General features: G+C 37.6%; 1 protein-coding gene across 3 annotated transcripts in view; it reads right to left on the bottom strand.

Moving 5' to 3' along the window:
• LOC133571049 (uncharacterized) overlaps positions 1–14,654 on the bottom strand; it is an 81,171-nt gene extending 66,517 nt beyond the window's left edge. For all 3 annotated transcript variants that reach the window (XM_061924050.1, XM_061924051.1, XM_061924052.1), the window contains exon 1: positions 14,504–14,654. In XM_061924050.1, coding sequence (XP_061780034.1) covers positions 14,504–14,536 — 33 coding nt within the window. In that variant the 5' untranslated portion in view covers positions 14,537–14,654. The remainder of the gene's footprint in view (positions 1–14,503) is intronic.
• Positions 14,655–18,834: the final 4,180 nt, after the last annotated feature.

Raw genomic sequence — 18,834 nt, 5'->3', positions numbered from 1 at the left:
TCATTTGTCCAAAAATAGTCGTCTTCAGTGTTTGTTAACAAATCTGCCATGATTAGAACACACACAAGTGTTTTGTATCCGGAAGAAAAACACGCGGTAAGCAGATGTTCATCCTCAGTATGTTCAGCTTCAAAAAGATAAGGTTGCGAATCCTCATTTGTCCAAAAATAGTCGTCTTCAGTGTTTGTTACCAAATCCACCATGATTAGAACACACACAGGCGTTTTGTATCCGGAAGTAGGAACACGCGGGAAGCAGTTGTTCATCCTCAGTATATTCAGCTTCAAAAGGATAAGGTTGTGAATTCTCATTTGTCCAAAAATAGTCGTCGTCAGTGTTTGTTACCAAATCTGCCATGATTAGAACACACACAAGCGTTTTGTATCCGGAAGAAAAACACGCGGTAAGCAGTTGTTCATCCTCAGTATGTTCAGCTTCAAAAATTGCTGGTGCTGAGTCTGAACAGGTTATGATGTAAAAATATTATGACAGATCACCTCAAAAACATTTTTTTTTTATTGAACTCTATTGGCAGTGTTTAAGACTAGATCATGGTAATCTATTAAGATGAATTATGTCATCAGTGGAAAAATACGTATAAGTACGTATAAGACTTCTTGATTATAATTTGTTTTTCTAACATGCATAACCATTGCAACACAAACTACAAAGCGCAAAACCAGTGAAGCTGGCACGTTGTGTAAATGGTAAATAAAAAGAGAATACAATGATTTGCAAATCCTTTTCAACTTATATTCAATTGAATAGACTGCAAAGACAAGATACTTAATGTTCAAACTGGAAAACGTTGTTATTTTTTGAAAATATTAGCTCATATGGAATTTGATGCCTGCAACATGTTTCAAAAAAGCTGGCACAGGTGGCAAAAAAGACTGAGAAAGTTGAGGAATGCTCATCAAACACTTATTTGGAACCAATTTGCCATGAAATGCTCAGTCATTCACAAACAAAGATGGGGGCGAGGGTCACCAATTTGTGAACAAATGCATGAGCAAATTGTTGAACAGTTTAAGAAAAACCTCTCTCAACCAGCTATTGCAAGGAATTTAGGGATTTCACCAACTACGGTCTGTAATATCATCAAAAGGTTCAAAGAATCTGGAGAAATCAATGCACGTAAGCGATGATATTACGGACCTTCGATCCGTCAGGTGGTATTGCATCAAAAACCGACATCAGTGTGTAAAGGATATCACCACATGGACTCAGGAACACTTCAGATACCCACTGTCAGTAGCTACACTTGGTCGCTACATCTGTAAACGCAAGTTAAAACTCTACTATGCAAAGCGAAAGCCATTTATCAACAACACCCAGAAACGCCGCCGGCTTCGCTGGGCCCGAGCTCATCTAAGATGGACTGATGCAAAGTGGAAAAGTGTTCTTTGGTCTGACGAGTCCACATTTCAAGTTGTTTTTGGAAACTGTGGACGTCGTGGAAAAAAACCATCCGGATTATTATAGGCACCAAGCAGGGCCGGCCCGTGGCATAGGCCGTATAGGCAAATGCTAAGGGCGCCGTCCATCAGGGGGCGCCACGCCAGTGCCACAAATGTTGGAGAAAAAAAAAAGAAGTTGGTACTATTATTTCTAAATACAAAAAATAATCCCACGTTAATTAAAATGCAAAGTAAAGCCTATATAATAGAAATATTATTTGTTACAACATTACGCCCCCCCCCCCCCCCCCGCCCCCTCCCTTCCCGTATCATGACTCTTTTTGGACGTCACCACGTCAAAAAATCAACACAAGATGTCAAAACGGCCAAAACTGTCAGGTGCCCAGGGAAGAAATAAGAGAAAAGAAGAGGAGGAGAAACGAGAAAAAGACAAGAGGTAGCAGGTAGGTAACGTTAGCCTACATGAAATTATTTGTCTGTTACAGAATGTGATAGTAACCTGGCTTTTTAGCATTAAGCTAATGTTACATGATTCGGCAATTGCTAATCAATAAATAGCTAGTTCTGTTTTAACGTCGGGTTAATATTGTGGAGGGGGCTAAATTGTTATGGAAAATAATAATGTAATGTTAGCTAATTACAGTACTCCCACCTTACATTCCTCAGGGACATTTGTATTAGATCTTTTAAGCAGGTGTTTTTTGTTTACATTGTTATTGCCTTCTGGTTAGCTAATGTTTGCCCTGCAGGTAATAGTCACTTTTCCACCCCTTTATATATTAGGTATAGTTGTAAGCCTAGTTGTTAAAGTGCACATCATTAATGTAAATTAAGCAATATGTATGTAAAAAATATTGTATTTCATATATTCATTTTTTATTTTTTGCATTCATTTATTTATTCATATTTTTTTTTATCTTGTTAACTATTCTGATTGTTAATTTGCTTTCTTTAAGTAAAAAAAAGGTCAAAGACAAAGCTATTCGGTTTCTTGTGAGTATATACACTTTACTGCCGATGTGGGGGGGCGCCACCTAAAATCTTGCCTAGGGCGCCAGATTGGTTAGGGCCGGGCCTGGCGCCAAGTTGAAAAGCCAGCATCTGTGATGGCATGGGGGTGTATTAGTGCCCAAGACATGGGTAACTTACACATCTGCGAAGGCACCATTAATGCTGAAAGGTACATACAGGTTTTGGAGCAACATATGTTGCCATCCAAGCAACGTGATCGTGGACGCTCCTGCTTATTTTCAGCAAGACGATGCCAAGCCACGTGTTACATCAACGTGGCTTTGTAGTAAAAGAGTGCGGGTACTAGACTGGTCTGCCTGTAGTCCAGACCTGTCTCCCATTGAAAATGTGTGGCGCGTTATGAAGCCTAAAAGACCACAACGGAGACCCCCGGACTGTTGAACAACTTAAGCAAGAATGGGAAAGAGTGGGAAAGAGTTCCCAAAGTATTTCACACCTTAGAACACATCCACTTTTTGTATCATTCCAACTATGCATAGGCTTATAATGATTCCAACATGGTCAATTATAGATAGCAGTATAAATAACTTGTTTTAATGAGCAGTATATATACGTCACTACGGTGTTTTATTTTATTTTTATTGAATCTTTATGAAGCCAATTCAGTTTTCTATACGTGCAACCACACTGGGACTATTGTTGACCACCCACACTTATGCATGTGCTGGGGCTCATTCATCTGTCATCAACCTTGCAGCATTGCCACATCCTGCCTGACTCTTTGCTTGATTCAGTGTTGTTGTTGTAAAACCTAAAGCCCGACTTAATGGGACAACGTGCCAATATATCACTTTTATATATGCGCCCACGCTGCTTTTCGCTCATTTTTCGCGCTTTAAAAATGCATTCCGAGCATGTTTGACTGACGTATGAGATAATAAATACGATGTCAGTCAGTAAGGTTAATCATAGGGAATTCAAGATATGTGTTACGTTTGGATCTGGATGTTGATGGCCGTGACCCCGGGATGCAAAGACTGCATAGCCTACCTGAGATCGGTAGGCTGTGAGTTCAAACCCCGGCCGAGTCATACCAAAGACTATAAAAATGGGACCCATTACCTCCCTGCTTGGCACTCAGCATCAAGGGTTGGAATTGGGGGTTAAATCACCAAAAATGATTCCCGGGCGCGACCACCGCTGCTGCTCACTGCTCCCCTCACCTCCCAGGGGGTGAACAAAGGGATGGATCAAATGCAGAGGACAAATTTCACCACACCTAGTGTGTGTGGGTGACAATCATTGGTACTTTAACTTTAACTTCAAGTAAAATGTATTTATTAACAAAAATAAAGAACTAGTGCAGCACAGGATGCACCGGAGGAACGTTATATCATACTTGCCAACCCTCGCGGATTTTCCGGGAGACTCCCGAAATTCAGCGCCTCTCCCGGGACAAATTTTCTCCCGAAAATCTCCCGAAATTCAGGCGGAGCTGGAAGCCACGCCCCCCTCCAGCTCCATGCGGACCTGAGTGACGTCAGGTGCGCAACACCACGTAAATCGTTGGCCAACCAAAGAGTAACCCCAGTACGCTATAGCCAACATTCACCAGGAGATGGCAACAGACAAACATAGATCACTCTATTACATTATTCCCCTTTTAGAAATGTATAGAAGTTACTCAAAATAAATAAACAACCCAACCAAAAAATGCAGCAGCTCAATTAAAAAACTTTCTTTTTTTTTTTTTTTTAGTACTGAACTCTTAACCTTCATTTGTAAAAAAATAACATGCTTATTATACAAACAGTATTTGTACACCTTTAACACAGATTTGTATACTGTCTTCAGAGCTTCAGTTTTTTTGGTGGTACTCGAAACCTTTCTGGGTACCTGCGAAAGGGTGTTCAGCATGGTTAGAAAAATAGTGACAGAGAATAGAACAAGGATGGACAATTCGACCCTTAACTCAACAATGAGTAGATGAGTTATGTGTGTGTATATGTGTAAATAAATGAACACTGGAATTCAAGTATTTCTTTTATATATATATATATGTATATATATATATATATATATATATATATATATATATATATATATATATATATATATATATATATATATATATATATATATAATAACATAAATATATATATATAGCTAGAATTCACTGAAAGTCAAGTATTTATTATATATATATATATATATATATATATATATATATATATATATATATATACATATATATAAATATATATATATATATATATATATATATATAATAACATAAATATATGTATAGCTAGAATTCACTGAAAGTCAAGTATTTATATATATATATATATATATATATATATATATATATATATAATAACATAAATATATGTATAGCTAGAATTCACTGAAAGTCAAGTATTTATATATATATATATATATATATATATATATATATATATATATATATATATGAAATACTTGACTTGGTGAATTCTAGCTGTAAATATACTCATCCCCTCTTAGACCCGCCCCACCCCAACCACGCCCCCTACCCCCCACCCCCCACCTCCCGAAATCGGAGGTCTCAAGGTTGGCAAGTATGCGTTATATAGATATATAGGTCTTTATTGCCATTGCACAAGTACAACAAAACTTTGTTTTCAGCACAAACCCGTTCAAGATTAGACAAAACAAACAGTGTACAGGGTTACAGAACAGGAACGCTGAAGGGTCGCCACAAGACGCCACGTAAAAGATGGGAAAAAGGTAAAACGCCGGGGAAGGATGAGTAAAAAAAATACAATCTAGACTGGGCTCCTAAGGGGGCCTAGTCTGGAGTGGGAAAAAACCTCCATAGCAAAGCCCATATACATATTACAACATAGATCTCGAGATATCTAGCAACAGAGGGGAGGGAGTGCGAGGTCATGACGGTAGGCCGCAGCTCTCAGGCGCTATGGGATTTGCGTCGAGGGCGTTGGGTTGGGGGTGTGTATGTGTGACGTATATTTTTGTGGTTGCATGTGTGTGTGTAAGCCCGTAGCGTGTCTCTGTTCCGCGGCCTTGATGTTTGTGCAGTCGCTAGTCCAAAGTCAACAACAACGGGTGTGTGTCCATGAGAGACAAGAAGGGAGTTTGTTGTGTCTTCGCTGCACTGTCCTTCGGGAGACTCTCGACGCCAGGGAAACAATCCAAGTTAGAATAAAAATAAAGTGAAAATAAAATGTTGTTTTTTTTCGCCTGCCTTTTTCAGCCTGTTAAAAAAAAAACCTTTGTGAGGATCGATACTGAAATAGCGATACTGCCAATACCAGTTATTTATGCTGTAATATCGATTCTCAAATCAAAAGATCAATACTTTTGATGATTTTTAGATATTAGAGATAATGTACAGTATATTACTAACAGGAACAGAGTGTAAAAGTAACCAAATTGTATTATTATTTTCACGTTGGCATGTCAATATATCTCAATTATGAATATTTTTTTCTGCTAATGGTAGTTCTTAATAGTACAGTTATTTCAATGCTTTTGTAATTTTAATAATTTCCTTTTTTTATGGTTTTAAACTCCATTTTTATGTATATTGTTTGTTTTTGTCCTGTTTTTTTAGCTTGACTATATTGTTATTCACGCCACTACCTCAGTTTACCTCAGACTTTGACATAAATAAATAACTCTGTCTTCTTTCTTTATGCCATGAAAAATACACAACTTTAGAATTTTAAAATAATATTAGGTATATTTGCACTCGGGTTGAACGGTATACCTGGTACTAGTATACAGTAGTATCGCGGTACTAATGAATCAAAAAACGGTACTATACTCTGTTTGAAAAGTACCGGTTCGCCATATTTTTTTTAACGGGCATAACGTCGTGACATTGCTGGTTTTTACGAGCAGAGGAGCATGTTCGGCAGCGCGCACACAGGGAGTACTTACAAGCAGACACAGTGTGTCGTCAGAAAAGGGAGAACAGACGCATATTGGCTTAAAAACTGACAATAAAGGTGAAGTTATAAAACTGAAACGCCCTGTTTTAGCTTCTTCTAAATCACTAATCCTCGCCTCCATGGCGACTAATAAGGTAACATTATCACTGCAGGACGAGGAATAGCTAAACATGCTTCACCACACACCGTAGAAGGATACAATAGCTCACCGGCGTCACGATGTAAACAAACGGCATGGGTGGATATACACCTGACATCCACTGTAATGATACCAAGTGCAAGATTGTATCTAGTTGATACTGTTAGAATAATTCTGTATATATTATCACACAACTTTTTTGCTCAAGGGCCGTTGCTATAATTATTGTCAATTGTGCTGAAGTGGTATTTTTCTTTGTCTGTGCAAAGCTGGCAATCAAAAAGATTGCAAGCCAGTCTGGTATCAGTGTCTGTGTCCAGGAACAACCTGCTGACTGCCAAGGCTGAACACCGCCGTGACGCAGACAGAGCGGAGACAAGGCGATATCACCAGCGTCAACACATATGCATTTCTTGTATAATCATATATTGTGTCTAACAGGAGTTGTCCAGATTACCCCCATTCCCTCAGCGACAGTTTCAGTGATGTAACCAGGGACCTCCCAAATTAATAGAAGAAGCACGTGGGCTAGACTTTAGAGCGAAGTTTGGATCTGTAACTAGAATACAGCCCAAATAACGTCTTTCCTCAATTGAGCAAAATTTAACTTTGTCTCTGCATGATTCCTTGCTTCTCGTCTGTTTTAGTAGATGTCATCAGTGTTTGAACCTGACAGACACTACTTTGATTACATTGATATTTTTTATCATCACAAAATATTTTTTTTTTAATTTATTTTGTTGTTCATATTATATTCATAAACTCAGTAAATACATCCATGGACACACAAGAACTTAAATAATGACCAATGTATGATCCTGTAACTACTTGGCATCGGATCGATACCTAAATTTGTGGTATCATCATACTTGCCAACCCTCGAGACTCACGAAATTCAGCGCCTCTCCCGAAAACCTCCCGGGACAAATTTTCTCCCGAAAATCTCCCGAAATTCAGGCGGATGCATGATGAATGCTCCATGCGGACCCGAGTCCGCTTTCCCACAATATAAAGAACGTCTACAGTAAAACAGTCCGTCTGCCGTAAACAGCAATGTTGTGACACTCTTAAACAGGACAATACTGCCATCTAGTGCATTTGATGAAAGCACTTTTGTGCGTGCCACACAGCAATGCATCATCAGAGAGGGTGTTCAGCATGGTTAGAAAGATAGTGACAGAGAATAGAACAAGGATGGACAATTCAACCCTTAACTCAACAATGAGTAGATGAGTGTTATGTGTGTGTATATGTGTAAATAAATGAACACTGAAATTCAAGTATTTCTTTTATTTATATATATATATATATATTTCTTTTATTTATATATATATAAATAAAAGAAATACTTGAATTTCAGTGTTCATTTATTTACACATATACACACACATATATGTGTAAATATAGCTAGAATTCACTGAAAGTCAATTATTTCTTTTATTTATATATATATATATATATATATATATATATATATATATATATATATATATATATAAATATATATATATATATATATCCATCCATCCATTTTCTACCGCGTATTCCCTTCGGGGTCGCGGGGATATATATATATATATATATATATATATATATATATATATATATATATATATATATATATATACATGAAATACTTGACTTGGTGAATTCTAGCTGTAAATATACTCCTCCCCCTTAACTACGCCCCCAACCACGCCCCCCGCACCCACCCCCCACCTCCCGAAATTGGAGGTCTCAAGGTTGGCAAGTATGGGTATCATCCAAAACTAATGTAAAGTATCACACAACAGAAGAATAAGTGATTATTACATTTTAACAGAAGTGTAGATAGAACATGTTAAAACGGAAAATAATCAGATGTTACCAGTAAATGAACAATTATATTAATAATCCATTTTTATATAATGTTAAAAAAAATAATAGAATGATAAATGACACAATATGTTACTGCATACGTCATCGGACTAATTAGGAGCCTTTGTTTGCTTACTTACTACTAAAAGACAAGTTGTCTAATATGTTCACTATTTTATTTAAGGACGAAATTGCAATATTAAACATATGTTTAATGTACCCTAAGATTTTTTCGTTAAAATAAAGCCAATAATGCCATTTTTTGCGGTCCCATTTATTTAGAAAAGTATCAAAATATTGGTATCGAGACAACCCTAATTTGCACAAAGTATCGGTATCGGCTCAATATCGCCGATACCAGCCTGAATTTTACTCGGTATCGGGTCGGAAAGAAAATCAGTGGTATGGCACAACACTACTTTTCAGTATGGCTTGAAGAATAAACACTTAAACATGAGCTTTGTCGTCTTTTAACCGAAGTTTAAAAAAAACTTAAAAGAAAACTGAACAGTTAAAATACGCTCAAAAATGTATAAATCTCTTCCAGTTGGTGTCATGCTAAAAAGATGATTGCATGAAACAGTTATTAATAACTAAAATGAAGAATAAATAAATAAATGACCCAGAGCACAAGGCTGCTATGTAAAACATTTTGCTTAGCAACCAGAGACAGGTGATAGAGACAGCGCCCAGACAGGGGATTTGGCGGCAAACAGGAAATGCAAACAAAAATAAGAGCGCCGGACAGGAAATAAAACAAAAAAACAGAAACTTATATCAATTGTCATGAGAGATCATGGTAATATTCACACAACAGCCAGCTTTATACAAGACTTTTTGTTTCCAGGCATGGATGATAAATCACTCATTCATGCCCTCAAGTGCATTCCACCAAATAAATGGTCCAAAAATAAACAGTCCAAGTGAGCGTTCAGTCGTCCACATCAGTGAAACGATCATTTACACATCAACCACAGATAGTCCCAGTTCAAAATGGTTTTGCATGGTTTCTTCTTTCACCAAACAATTTACACAAACTGCTGAACAAAGTTCCGAAAAGGTTGGTTTTTTTTTAATCAAAAATATAAAAAATATCATGATCCAACTAGAAGAAGCAATTCCTGAAGGAATGGCGTGTGAATGCTCCAATGCTGAAGTTGAACTGAAATGCTGACAGGATGTAGTATGAATGTAAGAATAGTTTGAATTTTGGAATGGTTTGAATGTTGAAGAGTTTGAATTTCAAGGAACACCGGAATTTGGTTTGGAACTTGGGAAAGTGTTAGTTTGAATGTCCAGGATGAGTGGAAATTGTTAATGTTGGAATTAATCAACAGCATCCTCAGGGACTCATCCCACCCAGGTCACCACTGGCTTGAACTCTTGCCCTCAGGGAGGCGCTATAAGATCATCAAAGCAAGGACAAATAGATTGAAAAACAGTTTCTATCCTATTGCCCTAAACTCTGCACATACCTGAACACTTACCACTTTATTAACTTGCTTACCTCTGATAGAGATCTACTGTGCAATATGTTTTTAACATATTGCACTAATATGTTAAAAACTTTAAAAACAATGTGTTGTCTTAAGACTATTTTATGTAGATTGTTTTAAACACACTGAGCTGGATTGCTGTCCAATTTAGTTGTTTCCATAAAATGACAATAAAAGTATTCTGATGTTCTGATTCTGAATGGTTTGAACAGGTTGAAAAATGTGGGAATTGTGCAACTTGGAAACATGTCCCATTCATTTCAATGGGAACTTCCAGGAATTTTGGGAAACGCTAGATTTTTTTGGAAAATGATTAGGAGCATGAATGTCCGGAATGCTCATCAAACACTTATTTGGAACATCCCACAGAGGGACAGGCTAAATGGGAACAGGTGGGTGCCATGATTGGGTATAAAAACAGCTTCCATGAAATGCTCAGTCATTCACAAACAAAGATGTGGCGAGGGTCACCACTTTGTGAACAAATGCGTGAGTAAATTATCCAACAGTAAATTATCCAACATTTATCAACCAGCTATTGCAAGGAATTTAGGGATTTCACCATCTACGGTCCGTAATATCATCAAAAGGTTCAGAGTATCTGGAAATCACTGCACGTAAGCGATGATATTACGGACCTTCGATCCCTCAGGCGGTACTGCATAAAAAAGCAACATCAGTGTGTAAAGGATATCGCCACATGGGCTCAGGAACACTTCAGAAAACCACTGTCAGTAACTACAGTTGGTCGCTACATCTGTAAGTGCAAGTTAAAACTCTACTATGCAAAGCCAAATCCATTTATCAACAAAAGAGGAAGACGCCACGTAAATAAGACCGCCCACAAAACGGCGCATCCTGAAGCGACTGTCAGAAAGCGGCTTGAAGATGATCTGTGAAACATCATCTATGCAACATTTTGACCAAAGAACCACCATTACATGTTATGTAGACCACAAGGAAGTCTTTTACATTCAGGAAAAAAAAAACATAATATAACCCCTAATGCGCCTTATAATCCGGTGCGCCCTATGGTCCGGAAAATACGGTATGTTTTTTTTTCAGAATAAAATACTTATTTCTATCTTAAAATACTGCTAATTTCTAGATATACACATCTTAATTGAGGATGTCTTATCAAGTAAAATTATCAGTCCATGCAGCTAGTTAGTTTCACTAGTATTTTAGTATTTTTTCCTAAAATCTAGTATATTTATCTTATATTTTGACAGCTTTTTTTTGCACTGTAACCATCGAGAATATCATTAATACTGCTTATTGTTGCATTCCTACCCTTAATTGTGTCCAAAGTGCAACTGGATAACAGTTACTGAGCAAGCTACAAATATGTGGGAGCTGGTTTGTGGGCTCCAAAATGTTGTGGCCCACTGGACTAAAGAATTAGTATCTAATCGTAATTGTAGCATTAATAATGTTTTCTTTTTCTATTCCAGTTTAAAAATGTTAAAAGTGAGAAAATAACTATTCTTTATTATTATATATTTTTTTTAAATATTTTTTATTTTTAATTGTTTTTCATTTTTAAATGTATTATTATTTTTTTTTTAACTATTCAAATAGGATAATTTGCTTAATTTAAGAATTGCGAATTGAATTATCATTATTTTTTTCCAGAATTAAATACTTATTTCTATCTTAAAATACTGCTAATTTCATGTAAAATAATCAGTCCATGGTGCAGCTCGTTAGTTTCACTAGTTTTTTTGTATTTTTCCCTAAAATCTAGTATTTTTATCTTATATTTTGACAGCTTTTGTTTTGCAGTGTAACCATCGGAAATATCATTAATACTGCTTATCGTTGCATTCCTACCCTTAATTGTCTCCAAAATGCAGCTGGATAACAGTTACTGAGCAAGCTACAAATATGTGGGAGCTGGTTTGTGGGCTCCAAATAGTTGCAGCCCACTGGAATAAAGAATTAGTATCTAATCGTAATTGTAGCATAAATAATGTTTTTTTTTTTTTCTATTCCAGTTTAAAAATGTTAAAAGTGAGAAAATAACTATTCTTTATTTATTTATTTTTTTATATATATTTTTTTTTAATTATTTTTTATTTTTTTATTTTTTTATTTTAACTATTCAAATAGGATCATCTGCTTAATTTAAGGATTGCGAATTGAATTTTTATTTTTTTTTCAGAATAAAATACTTCTTTCTATCTTAAAATACTGCTTATTTCGAGATATACAAATCTTAATTCAGGATGTCTTTTAAGTACAATTAACAGTCACTAGTTTTTTAGTATTTTTTTCCTAAAATCTAGTCTTTTTATCTTATATTTTGACAGCTTTTGTTTTGCAGTGTAACCATCGGGAATATCATTAATACTGCTTATCGTTGCATTCCTACCTTTAATTGTCTCCAAAGTGCAGCTGGATAACGGTTACTGAGCAAGCTACAAATATGTGGGAGCTGGTTTGTGGGCTCCAAATAGTTGCAGCCCACTGGAATAAAGAATTAGTATCTAATCGTAATTGTAGCATTAATAATGTTTTTTTTTTCTATTCCAGGTTAAAAATGTTAAAAGTGAGAAAATAACTATTCTTTATTTATTTTATTTTTTTATATATATATATTTTTTATTATTTTTTATTTATTTATTTATTTATTTATTTATTTATTTATTTATTTATTTTTTAATTTTAACTATTCAAATAGGATAATTTGCTTAATTTAAGAATTGCGAATTTAATTATTATATTTTTTTTCCAGAATAAAATACGTATTTCTATCTTAAAATACTGCTAATTTCATGTAAAATAATCAGTCCATGGTGCAGCTCGTTAGTTTCACTAGTTTTTTTGTATTTTTCCCTAAAATCTAGTATTTTTATCTTATATTTTGACAGCTTTTGTTTTGCAGTGTAACCATCGGGAATATCATTAATACTGCTTATCGTTGCATTCCTACCCTTTATTGTCTCCAAAGTGCAGCTGGATAACAGTTACTGAGCAAGCTACAAATATGTGGGAGCTGGTTTGTGGGCTCCAAAATGTTGTGGCCCACTGGAATAAAGAATTAGTATCTAATCGTAATTGTAGCATTAATAATGTTTTTGTTTTTTTTCTATTCCAGTTTAAAAATGTTAAAAGTGAGAAAATAACTATTCTTTATTTTTTATTTTTTTATATATATATATATTTTTTTTTTAATTATTTTTTATTTATTTATTTATTTTTTAATTTTAACTATTCAAATAGGATCATCTGCTTAATTTAAGAATTGCGAATTGAATTTTTTTTTTTTTTTCAGAATAAAATACTTCTTTCTATCTTAAAATACTGCTTATTTCGAGATATACAAATCTTAATTTAGGATGTCTTTTAAGTACAATTATCATTCCATGCAGCTAGTTAGTTTCACTAGTTTTTTAGTATTTTTTCCTAAAATCTAGTCTTTTTATCTTATATTTTCACAGCTTTTTTCTGCAATGTAACCATCGGGAATATCATTAATACTGCTTATTGTTGCATTTCTACCCTTAATTGTGTCCAAAGTGCAGCTGGATTAACAGTTACTGAGCAAGCTACAAATATGTGGGAGCTGGTTTGTGGGCTCCAAAATGTTGTGGCCCACTGGAATAAAGAATTAGTAGCTAATCGTAATCTTAGCATTAATAACGTTTTTTTTTTCTATTATAGTTTAAAAGTGTTAAAAATTGAGAAAATAACTATTCAAATAGGATGAATGGGTTTTGTTTAAAGATGCTTATTTTAAGAATTGCAAATTTAGTTTTTTTTTATTTTTTTTAGAATAAAATACTTCTTTCTGTCTTAAAATACTGCTAATTTCATGTAAAATTATCATTCCATGCAGCTAGTTAGTTTCACTAGTTTTTTAGTATTTTTTCCTAAAATCTAGTCTTTTTATCTTATATTTTCACAGCTTTTTTCTGCGATGAAACCATCGGGAATATCATTAATACTGCTCAGTTGCATTTCTACCCTTAATTGTGTCCAAAGTGCAGCTGGATAACAGATACTGAGCAAGCTACAAATATGTGGGAGCTGGTTTGTGGGCTCCAAATAGTTGTGGCCCACTGGAATAAAGAATTAGCAGCTAAAGGCAACAACGTCTAACATGCATCGGAGCAAATCCGTTTTTTTGGGTCTGTGAAAGATTTATGGAATACTAATTTGTGGTCAAACAAAAACACTTCCGTCACGCTTCCAGCTGTGTCTGTTCCGCCGCTCTAACTCGACGGCAACAATATTTATTTTATATTTCTCGGGGAAGAAACATGTGACATTTGGCAAAGCTGCGGGCTCTATTTTTTTTCTCTTCTTCTTCTACTTCAACCTCTTGTTAAGTATCACACAAAAAACATGTGAGGTTAGAGGTCTGACCAGATCCAAAAAAAAATAAATGAATCCAGACACCTTTTTATACACTCCCGTTTGATCTGTCGCCACTCAATGGCTATTAAATTAAGTAATCCCCAGACTTGGATGAGAGGAATGTAACAAACAATACCAAAAAAAAACAGAGCCAGACCACAACTCTGACTGGAAAACCTTCCATCAGTCACAACTAGAGATGGTTTGTTGCAGAACATTCCAATAACTGTTGAGCAATCTCATAAATAAACAATACAATGATGTCAAGTCCTCGGCCACATCTGAGGCGAGTGGTCTTACCTTGGTTGCAAAGTCTAGCGCGTGCGGGTTCATCTGGATGAGGAGAAAAGGCCAACAGGTTTCAGCGTCATGTGGCCAACGACGGGGCCCCTGGGTTGTCACGAAGTCTTACTCCAGAATCCCGGGTGTTGCGCCACTGTGAGAGCACGTCTCGCCGTGACCTGAAGGGACTGAGCTCTGCTGCTCATTGCCATCTCTACCAGTCCACGGAGACAACAGGGTGGGGAGGGTTGGTGGGGTAACACAGTATATCACCGCCTCCCTTCTTGCTCCGTCCTCCGGACCACCTCCTCTGCCTAGTTTGGTCAGAGAGCTGATGTTTGACCAGTCTAACAAAGCCTGTCACAAGAGCTTGTTTTTTTTTGTGCACGGTTCTAAAATGCCACTCCGGATTTATTCTTCTTATGGTATGGTCACGCCATACCTGCCAACTTTTGAAATCAGAAAAACCTAGTAGCCAGGGTCCAGGGGCCTGGTGGGGGGTTCAGGCTTCGCCCCCCGACGCAAAATGATTATTAGCATTCAGACAGGTTAAAATGTTGCTAAAACCATCACTTTTCTATCAGTCACAGTGACTTTTCAAAACAAAAATATTACAGCAAAAATCATATGGGTTGATTGACATGTTTATTCTGTAAGCTAACTTCAATAGTTTGAAATTATTTTGACAGTTAATGCCAGTTATCCTGTCAACCTTTCACAAGACTTCAATTTGTTGATTGAAAGTATAAACAGTATAAACACTTTTTACAGTAAACAAATGGTAAAACAGTACTAAACAATTCCATTAAAAAAAAAAATTGGTGTCATTATTAACTTTCTGTCCAAGCTTGTATAATCTACTGCCTTGTTCAATTGTAAAAAATATTCTGTGCCTAAAATTCACATTTCTATCACAATTATCATACTGTAAACATGGTAAGCTAACTTCATTAAAATTAATAGTCCTGTCAATAGCATGGAATTACAATTCAAATGTAGTTTTTTTGTAAGCCTTTCAAAAGAATTCAAAATATGAAAAATTAATGACAATTCATTTAAGCCATCAGACACTTGAAAAGTGGCACATCACATCTCTAATGTAATCATTTGAACTTTTCAACAGAAATAGCACTGCAAAAATATTAAGGACATACTTCTGTATTTTGGTAGTTATGCTGTCAACATTTAACAAGATTTCTTCAACTTGGACTTGAAAGCATAAATAGTATAAACACTTTTAACAGTATAACAGTACTAAAAAATTCCAATAGATAACATTGGTGTCATTACCTTTTTGTGGCTAAAATCCGAAAAACGTTGAAAGTTTTCCACTTGTATCGCTAGCAACGGCATTAGACTTGTGTTTTTTTTGTCCCAAAGTGGTCTTTTACATCGCTAATTCCTCCGTGTCCGATCGAAAAATCTTGTCTGCACAAGGTGCAATTCGCGTAGTTTTCACCCTTTTTGGAACGGATAATTATTCCCGGATAGGCTTTTGAATATTCTTCACGGAATGACTGCGGTTTTCTTTTCGGTTTAAGACTCGTTTGCGATTTTTTCTCCGGCTGATTCCATGATCGTTCGCTCGTTTGGAAACAATGGGCAACTGGTGCCTCGTGCTTGGCAGCGGTGCTATAAATAGCCTCGCGCATTTTAAAAAATATATTTTTTTTAAATTAATGAAAAAACGTATTTTTTATCACTGCAACCGTAACCCGGAATAGGTTGATGAAAACCGTACTAATTACGGGAAAACCGGAGTAGTTGGCAGGTATGTCACGCTAGTTCTAAACCAGTAGACCAGACCTGGGCAAATTAAGGCCCCGGGCCCGTTGAGCTTTTCAATCAGGCCCGCCGGACATTCCTAAATAATTGTTTTAGATCTTTAAGATGGAAAGTGTAGTTTCCTTTATGATGTGCAGTGATGTTTTCTAATGACCGTAAGTCTTCAACTATACTAAGTCTTTCAATGCTTGGAATCTGCATGATATACTAGTCCAGGGGTCGGCAACCCAAAATGTTGAAAGAGCCATACTGGACCATCCATCCATCCATCCATCCATCTTCTTCCGCTTATCCGAGGTCGGGTCGCGGGGGCAGCAGCCTAAGCAGGGAAGCCCAGACTTCCCTCTCCCCAGCCACTTCGTCCAGCTCTTCCTGTGGGACCCCGAGGCGTTCCCAGGCCAGCCGAGAGACATAGTCTTCCCAACGTGTCCTGGGTCTTCCCCGCGGCTTCCTACCGGTCGGACGTGCCCTAAACACCTTCCTAGGGAGGCGTTCGGGTGGCATCCTAACGAGATGCCCAAACCACCTCATCTGGCTCCTCTCGATGTGGAGGAGCAGCGGCTTTACTTTGAGCTCCTCCCGGATGGCAGAGCTTCTCACCCTATCTCTAAGGGAGAGCCCCGCCACCCGGCGGAGGAAACTCATTTCGGCCGCTTGTACCCGTGATCTTGTCCTTTCGGTCATAACCCAAAGCTCATGACCATAGGTGAGGATGGGAACGTAGATCGACCGGTAAATTGAGAGCTTTGCCTTCCGGCTCAGCTCCTTCTTCACCACAACGGATCGATACAGCGTCCGCATTACTGAAGACGCCGCACCGATCCGCCTGTCGATCTCACGATCCACTCTTCCCTCACTCGTGAACAAGACTCCGAGGTACTTGAACTCCTCCACTTGGGGCAAGATCTCCTCCCCAACCCGGAGATGGCACTCCACCCTTTTCCGGGCGAGAACCATGGACTCGGACTTGGAGGTGCTGATTCTCATCCCAGTCGCTTCACACTCGGCTGCGAACCGATCCAGTGAGAGCTGAAGATCCTGGCCAGATGAAGCCATCAGGACCACATCATCTGCAAAAAGCAGAGACCTAATCCTGCAGTCACCAAACCAGATCCCCTCAACGCCTTGACTGCGCCTAGAAATTCTGTCCATAAAAGTTATGAACAGAATCGGTGACAAAGGGCAGCCTTGGCGGAGTCCAACCCTCACTGGAAACGTGTCCGACTTACTACCGGCAATGCGGACCAGGCTCTGGCACTGATCATACAGGGAGCGGACTGCCACAATCAGACAGTCCGATACCCCGTACTCTCTGAGCACTCCCCACAGGACTTCCCGAGGGACACGGTCGAATGCCTTCTCCAAGTCCACAAAACACATGTAGACTGGTTGGGCAAACTCCCATGCACCCTGCCGAGAGTATAGAGCTGGTCCACAGTTCCACGACCAGGACGAAAACCACACTGTTCCTCCTGAATCCGAGGTTCGACTATCCGGCGTAGCCTCCTCTGGACCAAAAATACAAAAACAAATCTGTCTGGAGCCGCAAAAAATTAAAAGCCATATTACATACAGATAGTGTGTCATGAGATATAAATTGAATTAAGAGGACTTAAAGGAAACTAAATGACCTCAAATATAGCTACAAATTAGGCATAATGATGCAATATGGGCGGCATGGCGTAGTGGGTAGAGCAACCGTGCCAGAAACCTGAGGGTTGCAGGTTCGCTCCCCGCCTCTTACCATCCAAAAAAATCGCTGCCGTTGTGTCCTTGGGCAGGACACTTCACCCTTTGCCCCCGGTGCCACTCACACCGGTGAATTGAATGATGAATGATAGGTGGTGGTCGGAGGGGCCGTTGGCGCAAATTGCAGCCACGCTTCTGTCAGTCTACCCCAGGGCAGCTGTGGCTATGAAAGTAGCTTACCACCACCAGGTGTGAATGATTGATGGGTTCTACATGTAAAGCGACTTTGGGTACTTAGAAAAGCGCTATATAAATCCCAGTTATTAATATGTACATATAGCTAGCCTAAATAGCATGTTAGCATCGATTAGCTTGCAGTCATGCAGTGACCAAATATGTCTGATTAGCACTCCACACAAGTCAATAACATCAACAAAACTCACCTTTCATGCACAACATTAAGTTTGGTGGACAAAATGAGACAGGAAAAGAAGTGGCATAAAACACGTCCTAGAAAGTCGGAGAAAGTTATACATGTAAACAAACTACGGTGAGTTCAAGGACCGCCAAAATTAGTAGGACAAAACGGCGCTTGCCAAATACTCGAATCAGTGAAGGATGTTTAATACAAACAGTGTGCTTTGTAACAATTAGGGAGGTTTGTGACATGTTTGTCCTCCTACAGAAACCATATTAAAAAAAAAAAAAGATTTTTTCCCCCTCATCTTTTTCCATTTTTTTTTGAAAAAGCTCCAGAGAGCCACTAGGGCGGCTTTAAAGATAGAGCCGCGGGTTGCCGACCCCTGTACTAGTTACTATGGTCATCTAATTAGTTACTATGGTCATCTAATTAGTTACTATGGACTGGACTCTCA

The sequence above is a fragment of the Nerophis lumbriciformis genome, linkage group LG28 (assembly GCF_033978685.3).
Source record: "Nerophis lumbriciformis linkage group LG28, RoL_Nlum_v2.1, whole genome shotgun sequence".
In the NCBI taxonomy this organism is placed as follows: domain Eukaryota; kingdom Metazoa; phylum Chordata; class Actinopteri; order Syngnathiformes; family Syngnathidae; genus Nerophis; species Nerophis lumbriciformis.
This window is presented reverse-complemented; position numbering and strand designations above follow the sequence as displayed.